This window comes from Mobula birostris, chromosome 11 (assembly GCF_030028105.1).
Source record: "Mobula birostris isolate sMobBir1 chromosome 11, sMobBir1.hap1, whole genome shotgun sequence".
NCBI classification, from domain to species: Eukaryota; Metazoa; Chordata; class Chondrichthyes; order Myliobatiformes; family Myliobatidae; genus Mobula; species Mobula birostris.
Window position 1 is genome coordinate 52,316,460 of NC_092380.1, and position 15,702 is coordinate 52,332,161.

The 15,702-nt window shown below is 39.4% G+C and overlaps 1 protein-coding gene across 2 annotated transcripts in view; it reads right to left on the bottom strand.

Moving 5' to 3' along the window:
- The window catches only part of LOC140205080 (activating molecule in BECN1-regulated autophagy protein 1-like), a 417,476-nt gene that overhangs the window by 120,477 nt on the left and 281,297 nt on the right, over positions 1-15,702 (bottom strand). For both annotated transcript variants that reach the window (XM_072272238.1, XM_072272237.1), the window contains 2 exons: positions 8,799-8,987; positions 4,572-4,726 (listed from right to left, as the gene is read on the bottom strand). In XM_072272238.1, the coding sequence (XP_072128339.1) occupies positions 4,572-4,726; positions 8,799-8,987 (344 nt within the window). The remainder of the gene's footprint in view (positions 1-4,571; positions 4,727-8,798; positions 8,988-15,702) is intronic.

A 15,702-nucleotide genomic window follows, 5' to 3' on the forward strand; every position in this document is an offset into this window, starting at 1 on the left:
TTTAAATTGTTGGTAACCAAAAGCAATATAACTGTTGGGTAAAGTTATTGTTTTGTGTATTTTATTATGCATTTCATGAATTAGCAACATAAGGCTGTAGTTCTAAGTAGTACTACAGTAGGCTGGGTTTATTCTGAAATTTATGAGGCTGAGGAATGCCTTCATAGAAGTTTACAAAATTTTAGAGTATCAATAGGATAGATAGAATATTTTCCCCAAGACAGGGGTACCTAGAACTGGAGGTTCCATGTTTAACATATGAGGGGAGAAATTTAGAGATTTGAGAATTAAGGTTTTTCCACGTCGGGTGGGAAATATCTGGAATGGGCTGCAGGAGGAGGTATTGGAGACTGATATTACAATATTGCTGAAGGATACAGGCTCAATGTAGGCAAATGTGATTAGCATAGATGGGTATTGTAGCTAGCATAGAGAAAGCAGACAGAAAGGGTTTCTTTCCCTATGACCTTGTGATTTCATCAGCCTGAAATTCTCCTTCTCATTCCACTGTTACTACACAAATATTTCTAATCCTCATCCAGGTTTTTGCCAAAATTAGGGTTGCATTCCTCTTATTGCTGTCCCAATTTTTTCTTCCTGCTTGTTTACATTTCTTGATAGTCTTTCTGCCCACAAGTTCCCTTACATCAGAGGAGTTACATTTGCAATCAGATGGCAGTTCTCAATGGTAAAAATGTTTGGTAGGTTGCACAACTAAATTATTAAAACACATTTTTAAAAAGTGCTTAGCAAGAACAAGATTTTGTTCTGTGGCTACATGGTGATAACTATATACATGTAACAAAGGAGTCAATGACAGACAGTGATCACTGGGCTTCTGTTTGAACCTCATCTTTAACAGCACTGACACTAATGCAGCCAACCAAGAGAAAATTTTCAAAGTGATCCTGTGTTTTCTTCTCATTATGAAAGCAATTGATAGAGATGAGAGATCTCTACTACTTTCAACAAAAACATAAATGAAAGGCAAGAGATTACACAAAAAAATCAAAGGGAAACAGATGCAAACAATGTAAGATTTCAGTTCTGGCAAAATAAATTCCAGTATAATATCTATCTGAGTTTAGCAGTCATTAGACAGTTCTGAAACACTGTCAAAATTTCTTGCCTAAGGGTTGACTATGATGAAGTATGTTCTACTTCAATTTATAATCCAGAAACATTTACAGCATTCCGTTTTCACTTATTTTTGTCCATGTCACAGTAAGAAACCTTCATCTTCCAGATACATTTGTAGACTTTAGAGGAATTTAAATAGAATTTTCCAATAAAGTGTAAACCAATCACCACAGCATTTGAAAGAGCTATTTCAGAATAATTAAAGCTTGGATTACTTGAATTTGATATTTTTTTTTAGTGAAGTTACAAATATAATCACTTGAACTAAGTTCTAATCATAGCTTAACTGACAAGCCTAATTAAACTCACCAACAAATATTAATTTTTGGTTTAAAGCCCCAAGGATCAAATGCTGGCCGTGCTCGAAACTAGGTAAGCACATTCTACAGATTAAAGTAATAAATGTCATTATATTCAAGAGCTTCAGGGTGGTTGAAGATTTTAGTTACTGAATATTTGAATGTACAATAAATTCCAGTTAATTGGGGCAGCTGCTTATTTGGGACAACTCTTAAAAAACAACAACTAATTGAGAAAATATTCAAGATGCCCTTTGTTAGTTTGGGACACCATGCTGCTTAAATGGGCCAAGGGACTTTTGCTGAAGAGTTTCTAACTAGTATCAGGCGTGTGCACATGTGTGGCCGTTAGACATTACACTGTGCTTAGAGTGAGCAGTTTTTAAATAGCATCAGGTGCATGTACTTGTGTTCAAAAGCAGTGAAATTTGGCAAGATATCAGCATTAGGATAATTCAGAACTATTTTGCTCACTGCAGTTTCAAGCAGTCAGGCTTGGAGACGGCAGAAACGGATGGGAGTGAAAATGAACTGATTTCACTACTTCAACAAATTAGGGACTATAAAGAATTTGAAGGTTTCAACAGTCATCTGAATGTTACAATGAAAATGAATATTTGGAGGATGCAATCATTGACAGCATTGTATAAGGCACTCCATTATCTACTTTAGGTGCCTGCGCTAATTTGGTTCATTTGCAGTAAATCAAAAGAATGCAGCTGCGTACACTGGATTAATTCCTCTTTCAATAACTATTAGGAACTAATACAGTTTTATAGTACTATAGTAGTATTGATAGTGTTCTAATTTGTTCTGCATTTCATTTAGATGCATAATTTGTTACTCAGTTATACCAACGTTTGTCATTTTTTTTTAATATCTTTTGAACTATTTCCATGAAACTTCGGCTAAATGGGGCAGCCGGTTAATTTGGCCAAAATGTACTGGCTCCAATTAACCAGAATCTACTGGACCTATTTTTAACTTTACAATGCAACCAATTACAAACACTTGACAAGGGTTCATTGATTTTCCCCACAGTCCAGCAAACCACCCTCAGCAAGTTAATTTCATGACAAACTGCTAAAACCTGCAGTCAGTTGAGGAACTGAGGGGATACTCTGGGAAGTTCTTCAAAAGCAATCAGACATGCTTTCAGCCAAGATTTTCCAGCTTCATTTCAGTGACAGCTAACCAGTGACACATTGTTGATTGAAAATACCTTCCAGGAACATAACAAATTCTCTTTTTAAGTGCTCTACAGATTCCATGCAAATTACTATCCTAGGGAGTAATGACTTTCTGAAAATAAAGAAATTTTTCCTTGTATGTATCCAGCCAAAATTTCTGTTGATAAATTTTATGACAAAACCCCCATTCCAACCATCTTGATCCTTAGTAATATCTAAGATGATTGCATCCAATCACGTATCCAATTAAAATATTTAATCACATTATCACAACTTTCTTCCTTCAGGATAAGATATCAAAGACTGGTATCAGATGCACAGTTCCGATTGCCACGCTACAAGACAGATGGGACTCTGACGTACCCAAAGTCATTGTAAATCCTATTCACACACCACCCTGTGCTTCTTGACTTAAGCAGGTTCTTAATTAAGTTGCGTTTTAGTTGTACCTAATACGGTGCTACGGAAGATGTGTGACAACTTACTGGTAGTTCGAAAGCAAAGGAATACAATTAAAACCATTACTATTAACATTTTCTTTAAAATGTAAATTATGGTAAATTATGGTAAACTATCACCACAAACAATGAAGAAGCAAGTGAAGGCAAAGTGACATCGTGAGATGTGCCCTGCTGGTGTGCTGCAAAATCGACACACTTGGAGATGGAGCCGAGCCAGTTGGAGTGAACAATTTGGAGGGTAGAAAACAGGACAGAGGAGATCAGTTGCCCATCCAACTAACCCGGGTACGAGGGTGGATTGCTCTAAGCGCCAAGCTGAATAGCAGAGGTTGATAACGGCTTCTTCTGCAGTGAAATCCAGGTGCAGAGCGAATTGCTGGGAAGCATGTTCAATGCACAGAGCGATTCGCCATGGCAAGGCCCAGATCCTAATGCGAAGTACAATCCACTGTTTAGACAATCTTCATCTCATGTTCTCATATTTACTGCTTATTTATTTTATTATCATTTTTCTTTTTGTATTTGCATAGTTTGTTGTCTTTTGCACATTGGTTGAATGCCCAAGTTGGTACAGGTTTTCACTGATTCAGTTATGGTTATTATTCTATAGATTTATTGGGCCTGCTTCCAAAAATGAATCCCAGGGTTGTATATGGTGACATATATGTACTTTGATAGTAAATTTACTTTGAACTTTCATTATGATTTGGCCAATGTTAGAGCTTTCCATTTTCAACAAGCTTTTAATAAAATGTACAGATGTGCATTTTAAGATTTCGATTTCAAGTGAAGGCATCTTTAATGCACCGCATCATTACGTATATAGGAATTGGAGTACGCCACACAAGCCATGAAGCTTGTACTGCAGATCAACAAAGTTCAAGCATGATACTTGACCTCTACTTCACTTCCGCAACAAATCCCATACCATGAATCTCCGCAAGGATATATGGCAATGTTCTGGGGGAGGAACACTAACCTTAGTTTTCCCCCGTGTCTGTGGCATACTTGATCTAAACTGCTTCATCTGTTCACTGAAAATAATTATAGTTTAATGTTATATCCAACTGTATGTCGATGCTAAATTTACCAATGGGACAAAGTTACAGATTCATTAATATCTTAGGCAATCATACTGAAGGTAGGTGTAGATTCCACTGCAGATCTAGCTCTCCCTGCTCTTCTGGAGCTATTCAAATAATTGGCATTTCTTATTGATTAGCCTTTGGAACTGTTGACATTAGGATCTCTAGAGAGCACATTTAAAAAAATCATGACGTCAATGTACACCACAAAATTTACAGTTAAGGTGACTGTGGCTGCATTTCACCTTTCAATACTATGCATGCAGTAATGATTTGGAAATAAATGCAATGGCTACAACTACAGCCAGTCAATCATTACTACAAAATATGCTGTTGTCAGGAGATACGAAGATTCCTGCTGGTGATAAGTTAAGTGGCTAACAGAGTAACACTTACCCTCATTGAGGTTTCTCCACCATGGGGTTGCTGCAGTCGGAAGACTTGGGCCACCATGTGCTCAGTGGAGGGGTGCAGCAGGATGCGCCGCGAGGCCAGGCCAACCATCACATACTTGCCCATTGGAGACAAACTGACAGAAATAGCATTTGGGCCTGCGGGATGGAATTATAATATTGACACTTCAGCTCTGCTGACAAACAGTCCTTGGAAGTAAATGATTTATAAGGCAAATTCTGTGTTGCTATCTAAAAGAAAAATCCAAATTAAAGAAAAATTAAAATATTATAAAAGGAAATCTGCATATCCTCTGAGAATCAAATGATGCCTCAGTATTCTATAAATTATACTACTTAGCATTTGGAGAAGTTGCCTACTCTCTTGATGTTGATTCACAAAAGTCACTCTAAAAGTATGAGAGAAGTACGTCTAAAGAATTATGTGATACAGCAATAAAATAAGCCATTACACTACTCCTATAATAACATCCACTTTGTAAATGAGGACAAAAGAGCTTTCAAAGTATAGTCTTAACAATATCATCTGGTCACATAGTGCGTGGAAAAATACGAGGGGTGATTGTTAAGTTTGTGGTCTAAGGTAGAAGGACTCAATTTTAGAAAACCTAGCACATTTATTTTTCCTACATTTACACACTTAGTGCAGCGGTCATGGAGCATATGGATCCCTTCTTTGTAGAAGTCGGCATCTTGGACCTCCAGAAAGTGGTCCACAGCAGGAGTGATTGATAAGTTCGTGGCCTAGGGTAGAAGGAGATGAGTTATTAACTTCAAACTTTCTGCATTTTCACTCAAAGAGTTGAACTGTACGTGCATGTAACAAGAGCTGTATAACTCATCTCCTTCTACCTTAGGCCACGAACCTATCAATCACCCCTGCTGTGGACCACCTGGAGGTCCAAGACACTCTCGTTACATGCACGTGCAGTTCAACTCCTTGAGTGATTATGCAGAAAGTTTGAAGTTAATAACTCATTTCCTTCTACCGTAGACCACAAACTTATCAATCACTCCTGCTGTGGACCACTTCTACAAAGAAGGGATCCGTATGCTCCACAACCGCTGGTCGAAGTGTGTACATATAGGAGGAGACTATGTTGAAAATAAATGTGCTAGGTTTTCTAAAATTGACTCCTTCTACCTTAGGCCATAAACTTATCAATCACCCCTCGGACAAACTGAAACTTTTAAATTATTTTTATTTATTGAGATAGAATGCAGAATAGGCCCTTCCGCCCATTGAGCCATGCCACCCAGAGGGGAGGAATAATTTTTTAGCCTCACTCTTTTGTTTTTTAAATTTTAGTCAATTGTTAACAGGTTGTGTCGGTGAGCACTCGGTAAACACACTCCTTACACACAGACACCAGGGGAGGGGAAGGGGAAATAGTTGTGGGGGTTGAATACTTTCTCAATGCAGTGTATTGTCATTTATTTTCTTTTCCCAGCCAAGTGATTACATCTCGCAGTGCCACTGAAGTCTTATCTTATTCAAGTGATCTCTCATCATTGCGACCCTTGACAAGTCCAATTTTGTTGAAAGGCAATTCTTGGTTACAGTCAGCAAGAGTACCTCAGTTGTGCTTTTCCCCTCCATCTGCTCCATAGACTCTCTAGCTCCCAGTGAGTAAACAAAGGTCCAGCTGATTCGCTTCAAATCCTATGCCCCCCCCACCCACCAATTAAATATCCGAAATTTTAATTAGTTAGGTTACACATTTGTTTTTCTGCCGGTTAGATAATCTTTTCCTCAGCCTTTAATGAGACTCAATGAAATTGTAATAGAAATAAAAAGTGCGGATTTCCCACCATTGGCATTCATTGCTGATGTACAGGCTGATTTTTAGAAATCTTTGCATCAATTTGCTGCAAAATGCCAGTCTGATTCCCAATGGCAAGGTCCTACATTGTGGCTGAGCTTTGTACTGCAAATGTCATCACAGGAATGGGAGAAACTAAGCCCTGGTCAAAAATCAGCCGAAAAACCTCTTGACAGTTAACTGGGTGGTGACAGAGCTGGCTGCCAAAATTTTAGGAGGATTCATATTCTGTAGGATTCAAGAATGTTAAAAAAGGGACTCAAACAAGTAGAGCACTAAAAAATTAACGAGGTACACAACAAAATAATTTAACTCAACCCAATTAATTCAACAATTCAGGTTATCCAAAATTTAACTTGCTTTGTCAAATGACTAGAGCCACTGCCCCCATACTGTGTAATCTAGCATAGGTATTTTCAGAGCAACACACACAAAATGCTGGAGGAACTCAGCAGGCCAGGTAGCATCTAGGAAAATAGTACAGTCAACGTTTTCACCCGAAACGCTAACTGTACTATTTTCCTAAATGCTCCCTGGCCTGCTGAGTTCCTCCAGCATTTTGTATGTGTTGCTTGGATTTCCAGCATCCATAGATTTTCTCTCATTTTTAATTGGGTATTTTCAGGTAACTTCCCTGGTTTCAATGCAAGCTACTTGCTCTAATGTGTTACATGCTCAAGGAGATCTGGGTTTTTCTGTGAGAATGATGTAATGGTCTTTTGGAGGTCACCTGATATGATTTTCCCGCCGATGAGGTCACGTGATGACATGTGCCCCGTGACTATATAAGGGTCGACTCAGGTGACGCAGTAGGTTTTTGAGTTTGTAGATTTCCAGGTAGAACGTGTTGTGCCTCCGCTTCTGTTGCGTGGTTGTTTTTGTGACGCAGTTTCATTTTTAAAACGGAAGGTGCATTCTCTTACAAGATATGGTATTATTGGACTGGAGATTTGTGGCTGGAACTGCCAATTTACTCAATTCAGACAGCTGAGGGGAGAGTGAAGAATTCATCGAAGGATCGAGAGAAGTTGGCATCGTTTGGCAGTTTAATAGAGAATCAACCTTATTGAGTCTTCGTTGGAGAGAACCTGCATCGAGATAACTCTTGCAAAAGGGCAGTGAGTTCATGCAAAAAGGTGCTCTCTCTCTAAAGGAATTTAAGGTCAGTCGATTTAATCTGTTTATTTTCGGCATCGGGAATCCTGTGGACAGAACCAGCAGTAAAGGTGCGTCTGTGAAGAAATCCTTCTCCAGAGAATTCTCTCCCAATTGAATGTGTAAAACTGTTGGACTTCCGAAGTTATTGCTTTAAGAACTATATCTGACTGTATCGCTTTAAGAACTGTTAGAGCATTTAACGCTTTAAGAACCAGAGCCGAGTGGAGTTGGTGAACGGCTGCATACCTGTTAACCTCTGGTTAAAGTTTTCCGTTATTTTTTTTTCCTTATCGTTTATACGTGTTTAATAAATGTTTGGTTATTTTTATATAACCTGTCTCGATTAATATTCATCGTTGCCGGTTACGTAACAAATGTCATACTTAGTTTCCAGTGGATGACAATTAGGGCTAGTTAAGCAGAGTCTAGCAGGGAGTGACAGGGTCTAGTACAGTAATATCAACTTTGCTAATTCCAAATGACAAGGCACTCTTATAACCCACTTAAGGGAATATATTCAGATTTTTCAGTGTATGAAATGGTACTCTCTGATTTGATCACTAAATCGAAAATTCAGATTTTATGACTAAGACCCTCCATTGTAGAGTTCTTCAGTACAGGAAAGTGTTTTTGTTGATGAGATAAAGCAACAAAATCCTCCATATTTACCCCATCATCCGACATGTAGTAATTTAGTATGTCAGTTATTTAAGGGACATACTTATATAGGAAGTATCATTGTGGGCACGTGGCCAAGTGGTTAAGGCATTGGACTGGCAACCTGAAGGTCGTGAGTTCAAGCCCCAGCCGAGGCAACGTGTTGTGTCCTTGAGCAAGGCACTTAATCACACATTGCTCTGCGACGACACTGGTGCCAAGCTGTATGGGTCCTAATGCCCTTCCCTTGGACAACATTTGTGTCGTGGAGAGGGGAGACTTGCAGCATGGGCAACTGCTGGTCTTCCATATAACCTTGCCCAGGCCTGCGCTCTGGAGAGTGAAGACAGGCACAGATCCATGGTCTCACAAGAACAACGGATGCCCGAAAAGTAGGAAAAATGTGCTTCAAAAACTTTTACTTAAAAGGTCTGAAACTGAAAATCTTCTACCTTCAGAGCCAGGGGATGTTCAGTTGAGGTAAACTATCAAATAGTAAAACTTCTCTTTAATTAGATAACTAAATAATAGTGAAAAAAGCTTGGGGAAAATCTACTTTGCTACATACTTACCAAATCGTTTTGTGTACAGCATCTCTCCTAGGTTATGAGGAGCAAGGGAATACACTGCTAAGATGCCTTCATCTGGAAATCCACGCTGACTGCTGGGAATGAATGCAGCCAGAAGTTGCCCATCTGCTGAAATGTCACAACTTGCATCATTGTAGATCTTGCAGTTTTGGACTAAGACATTGACTGAGGCTGAAAGATCAAGACAAAAAGAAAATCTGATAAATAATGGATGGCAGAAAAAGGATAAGGATTTTCTGAAAAATGATTAAAAATCCGCACAAAATCTCTGCAGTTTTTAAATCTATTTATAGAATTTAACCTGCTTTTACAGAATCTTGAACATTTGAAATAAATACCACAGCAATATACAAAGCAAACAACACTTAATTTCCGTAAAGTTTTTCACTGAAACATTCAAAGTGCAGAATATTTAGAAACCATACACAGCTCATTACCTCTAGGGTGAACCTCTGCTGCTATTGCAATAGGATTTTGAAGCTTAGATTATCAGTGATAAAAATTGCCTATACTGCGAAAGAGAATTAGGTTTATTCAGATTCCCTGAGACAGTGAAACAAACTTCACAGAGCACTGTGCCTTCTGTTCCATCCTATAATTTGCTTAATTGCAAAGTCAAATGAGCAAAAATCTACCATCACAGTGGGGATTGCTAATTCCTGTGTCATTCATTCACATTGGATATTACAAAGACAATCAAATTGCTACCTATTAAAAATATGGCTATGAGCAATTTGAGCTGTTGCATCAAGCTGAGCTGCAGTCCTCAATGCTCTCAGCTTAATTAAGGTTAGGCCAGCAGCTACATGAATACAAACGCTCTAAAAACAATTATTGCTGTTGCAAACATGTCAAAACTGTTTCTAAGCACGTAGATTCCTGCCTCTGTACAAAGTTCTTCAGTAAGGTATGTGCTTTTGTGATTTTACCAGCAATCACAAATATGAACAAGGCTAATCGCACTGACTTGCTGAAGCACAACATGAGTTAGGGGTGATTAAGGAGTACTGGAGAAATTGTCCTTTGGTTCCTAGACTTTTATTTTTCTACACAACGAAATCTGTTACACTGATTAAAAAGTAGAAGAGTGGCGGGATGGAAGCTCATGTCAAGATTAGGCACACACAGTAGCTAGCTGAACCACTTGGGTAATGCCAAATGGAGGTCAAACTCCACTGGCAGGACAGATACAGGGCTATCTTCCCACTTCTAGTAATTGAAAACCAGTTTAATTACTAATGCTTCCTAGTTTGAATGAAAGATCATGGACTAGATCAATTAATGTTCCTCTCTAAATGCTGCATGAGTCAGGTTATCGCAAGTTGATTTGAGATTGAAATTATGGAAGATCAGCTCACTTTTTCAGCTGAGCTTGATTTAGAACAGATAGGGTAAAATGATACTGATTAACCTAATAGTTTAACTTCAATCCTTTAAGAGCACATGCTTGGTGTTATTATTACTCAAATAAAGAAAACCACTTGGCTTACTACTGTGTTTAATTCCTTGCACCTTCAACTGTCATGTACATATAAATGAGACATCAATGAGTGCACAGTGAGATAGACACAAAAGTAATTCATATTTCTTAAATGTACATTTCTTATTAATATAATTGTACTGTAAACCGTATTGGTTATTATCTTACCATATAGGCTTACAGACCTTCCCTGGGTTAAGAACACCCAACATATGGACTCCGTACATAAAAATAAGTTCCAATAATATTATAAAATTCTAAATTTCAACATGTGTACATACTTGTTACTGCAAAGGGCAGATGTAGTTTTGTTCCTCTCTCTACTTTTCACAATTGCTCTTTCATTTCAGTCTTATGTGTCTTATATCATTCACTGCAATACTATGGTGGTGCAGTCATGATCAAATAATTTTATGTATTTTCCAAAAGTAACCTACATTCATTTAAGATTGCTTTAATGTCATTTCTAGTACACAAATGTAAAGAAGAATGAAATAATTGCCACTCCAGAGCCAATGTAACACAAATAGAAACCATAAGATAAAAAAAATAATAAAAAGTACACAATAAATATAAATATGTAAGATAGCTTACATGCACGATTGATTGTATCGACATTATGGGACACTAGGTACAGGAATGTTCGTACATAAGGTAATTTACAGGAAGTGATAAAGTCGTGGTTGGGGGGGGATGTGGATGGGTGGGTTAGTGATGGAGGTGTTGATCAGCCTTACTGTTTGGGGAAAGTAACTGTTTTTGAGTCCAGTGGTACTGGTGTGGATACTACGTGGCCTCTTCCCCGGTCACAGTGGGACAAACAGTCCATGAGCAGGGTGGCTGGGAACCTTCATGATATTCCTGGCCTTTTTCAGTATGTATGTCTTTGATGGCAGGTAGGCTGGTGCCAGTGATGCATCGGGCAGCTTGAACTAGCCATGTAGCATGTTAGGATGCTCTCTACTGCGCATCTGTACAATCTCGTGAGTATTGATGTACATTCAGTAGACCAGCTCTCTTCAACCTCTTTGGTGAGCTTTCGTGATTGTGTAGGATGTGTTCTGGGACCATGAGAGGCTGTGTGAGATGTGCACTTTCAGCAGTTTGAAATTGCTTGCACTGCTGGGCCGGCAGTATAAAGAGGAGTGTGAGCTGTGCAAGTTCTCCTGAGCGGTTGTGCATCCGACTATCTGAGGTCTGTTGGCTAGCAAGTTCAACACCCATTTGCAAATTAGTGTGGTTAGACTGAGGAGCAACATTCCCTCTAAGGAACACATCTTTTGCTACTAGCGTACAAAGGAATTTAAACTGTGCACAAAAGGTTGTCGCTGTCTACCTTGTTGGCATGTTAAATATATTTCATGATCATACACAATCACATTTCCTTTTCTGGCTTCTGATGCAGACAGTGTTGACAACATGGAATTTGCGATGATTTCTCTGCAGTTTTACTGAAGAAATTATTGATTCACTATGTTGAATTCCAAAGAAGCAAAAGGGCATGAAGCACAAAAGAACTGCTAGTTCATTTAAAGCAGAATAGCTTAAAAAACGATAGAAACTGCTACACAGAAAGTTCATGAGGTCAGGGACCTGCGGCTATGAGAAATATTTATGTACGATACAGAAACTGGTGTTACTTGTGTGTATTGTCACAATGCAAAAGTTGCTGGAGAACTTGCAAGTGGGAAGAAGTGGAGTGATATTTGGAAACTTGACTTTTTAAAGCATCATTTAGCAACCAATCACATTATGTGTGCAAAAACTCTGGTGAGAAAATTCTTCATTACCTGCTACAGGCCTGCTATGTATGTTTTGTGAGAGTGCAGATGAACGAGAGCGAAAACAATCAAACTCAGAGGAGATCAAAGTTCTTAATGGCAGTTATTTTATTTCTTCTAAACAATGAACAACAAACTAGACTTGGCAGTTTATTATCCTTAGAATAGCTTCAGGTTTACTTCCACTTAAAAATTCAGCACACACATTATTGCACAGCACAAGATCTACCGGTAATTGCAAATTAGAGAGAACATTGCCGAGGAGTAGGAGCTTGTACACCAAGGTCTGTGGGACAGTAGTGTTGAATGCCAAACTGAAATCCAGAAACAGCATTCAGACAATAGTACCCTTGTGTGCTGGGTGTGTTAGGGCTAGGTGCATGACAGATGCCATATCTGTCGCAGAGCACTTCTGTCGTTAAGCATGTTGGTGACTGGCAAGAGTGGCAGGAATGGAGTTTTTTTTACATGTGCCATTACCAGCCATGCAAAGCACTTCATGGTAATTGGCGTCAGTACAAATGGGTGGCAGTTGTTTAGTTCTGAAGGTGTAGAGCTCTTTGGAACAGGGAAAATGGTGGCAGACTTAAAGCATGTGGGCTTAGCAGCCTGGATAAGTAAAGTGTTGAAGTTGTCAATGAGCTGGTGTGCACACTCCCTGCGTACTCGGCCTGGGAAGTCTGGCCCAGCAGCTTTATGGGGGTGACTCGCTGCAGCACTTCTCATGTCTGCTGCTGTTAGAACGGCTGTTCACCTATGGGGGTGGGGGGGGGGGAGTTTTTGTGGCTGGCATTCTGTTACAGGCTATGAAGCGTGCATAGAAGTTGTTTAGAGCGTCGGGGAGGAGATGTTACTGGTACAGTCAACACTGTTCTTCCTTGCTTAGCCAGTAATGCCCTTGATGCCATGTATTCTGGGATCATTATCCGACAGCAGTCTCCTGAATTTTTTGTGCATGGATGGTCTATGCCTTTTTGATGGATGTCTAAGATGAGGTTTCTCCTGGCAGCGCTGAGTTGTTCTGTCTTCAGACTTGAAGGCAGTGTCTTGGGCTTTTAGTAGGAAGCGCACCTCTGCATTCTACCAGGGCTTCTGGTTGGGCCATGAAATTACTGTTCTTGAAGTAGCAATGTCGTCTACACACTTACAGATGTAGTTGGTGACAGATGAGACATATTCCTCAAAGTCTGTGTCTTCTCTGTTTCTGACAGCAACCTTGAATATCTGCCAGATAGTCCGTTCAAAACAGTCTTGAAGCACAGAGATTGCCTAATTCAGCCAAACGGTGATGATCCTCTTGGCTGGATTCTCCATTTTCAGCAGTGGTCGGTATGCTGAGATTAACACTATGGAGATGTGGTCAGAGAGATGAATATGAGGGTGTGGAGTGGCTTTGCAGGTACCATATCTATTTGTATAAACATAGTCCAGTCTGTTTGTTCCCCTAACGATCATGGTGACATGTTGGTGAAATTTGAGGTAAAATGTCCTTCAAGTGAAGTCTTCTGCAATTATTAAGAGACCATCCGGATGCTTGTTTTGTAGGTACTATAAAGCTCCCCCAGTGCATCCTTGGCACTCGTGCTTGGTGGGGTGGGGGGGGGTGATGTACACAGCAGCAAACTCTGAACAGGTGATGTAGCTTGCATTTAATTGTAAGCTGCTTAATTGCAACAGAGCAGTAACTACCAGCTACAGGTGAGTTTGTGCACCATCCTTTGTTAATTTACTCACAGAGCCCACCTCCTTTGGATATCCTGGACTGGGATCTCCTATCTGTGGGGAACAGTCCAGTTGAAATGCGGAGTTGGGCATGTAGTCGTTTAGCCACGTTTGGTGAAAACAAGAATGCAGCAGCTTTTTATCTTTTTCTGTGCATTCATTTTCAGTCTTAGTCAGTCCATTTTATTTTCTAGTGAGCAGATATTGGCCAGGAAAAGTGATGGTAGTGCCAGCCTGGTCAGGCTAGCTCTCAGCCTAGCTAATGCCCCAGCTCTCTTGCCATGTTTCCGCTTCCTCTCACACCGCCTGTGTCTGCCACTCCCTTAGCTCAGTCACCTAGGCCAGGTCACTATCACTGGGCCTGGTGTCCAAAGAGCCGAGCATCGCTACTAAACCTGCTGCTGGTGGATTAAAAGTAATTTTATCTAAGCTTTCTATTCGTGGAGCTTTGGTTGACTAAAATCCCTGACAAGAAACTTTGAAACACTAATTTAAAATTAGCTCTATTATCAGGAGCTGGATACACTGCTGTGTCTTTGCTCCACCATTTTAATTTTGTTTTAAATCTTACAGAAAATATCAACTCATAGATGTCTGTAAAAAAATGGAAATCATTTGTAAGATGGGGAAAGCCTGTACTTTCACCCCTGCAGTCTTAACCCACAGAACACAAGACAAATCTAGTGCTTCTATTAGATAGATAGATATATAGATAGATATACTTTATTGATCCAGAGGGAAATTGGGTTTCGTTACAGCCACACCAACCAAGAATAGAGCATAAATATAGCAATACAAAAACCACAAACAATCAAACAACAAAATGCAAACTATGCCAGATGGAAATAAGTCCAGGACCAGCCTATTGGCTCAGGGTGTCTGACCCTCCTAGAAACTAGATTGGTGACTAGGTCAATAAGCTAAATATCTAAATATAAAAAATAAATTTTTTTACAATTGATTTTATGTTATAAACATAATTTTATACAAGTCAAAGAAACTGAAAATGACTTACAAATATACAATCAATGGCCACCTTAGTAGGTAAACCTGCTTATTAATGTAAATACCTAATCAGTCAATCCTGTGGCAGCAACTCAATGCATAGAAGGATGCAAACATAGTCAAGAGGTTCAGTTGTTCAGACCAAAAATCAGAATGGGGAAGAAATGTGATCTAAGTGACTTCGACCATGGAACGATTGTTGGTGCCGACTGGGGTTTTTGAGTATGTCAGAAATTGCTAATCTCCTGGGATTTTTGCACACAATGGTCTTTAGAGTTTACAGAGACCGGTGTGAAAAACAAATCACATCCAGTGAGTGGCAGTTCTATGGGTGATAACACCTTATTAATGAGAGTGGTCAGAGGAGAATGGCCAGACTGGTCCAAGATGACAAGAAAGCAAAAGTAACTCAAATAAACACTCATTACAACAGTGGTGTGCAGAGGAGCATCTCTGAATGCACAGCATGTCGAACATTGAAGTGGATGGGCAACTGCAACAAAAGACCACACTGCGTTCCATTCCTGTACCTAATAAAGTGGCCACTAAATGTATGTAGCATACCAAACAATTCATGTTTAAAAGAATTTGAGCAGCAAAATACAATGTAATGCATGAAAAAATATTCCAGCTGGTGGCTGCCATGCTTCAGTAAAATTCAGTTTCAATTTGATTGGTGCTGTAATGAGGACACTGAAAGAACCACGGTTGCCAGGAAACCAAAAGAGGCCAGTCACCTTTTCGTTTGGAAACGGCCTTAAAGCTGCATCATAAATATTAAAAATATTAACAAATCTGCCATTGTACATAACATTTTACAATTGTACTTAGCTGTAATCTAATATCTAGAAAACATTTTACGTGATACAAAACAGCAACGAGAAAATGCACATGAGCA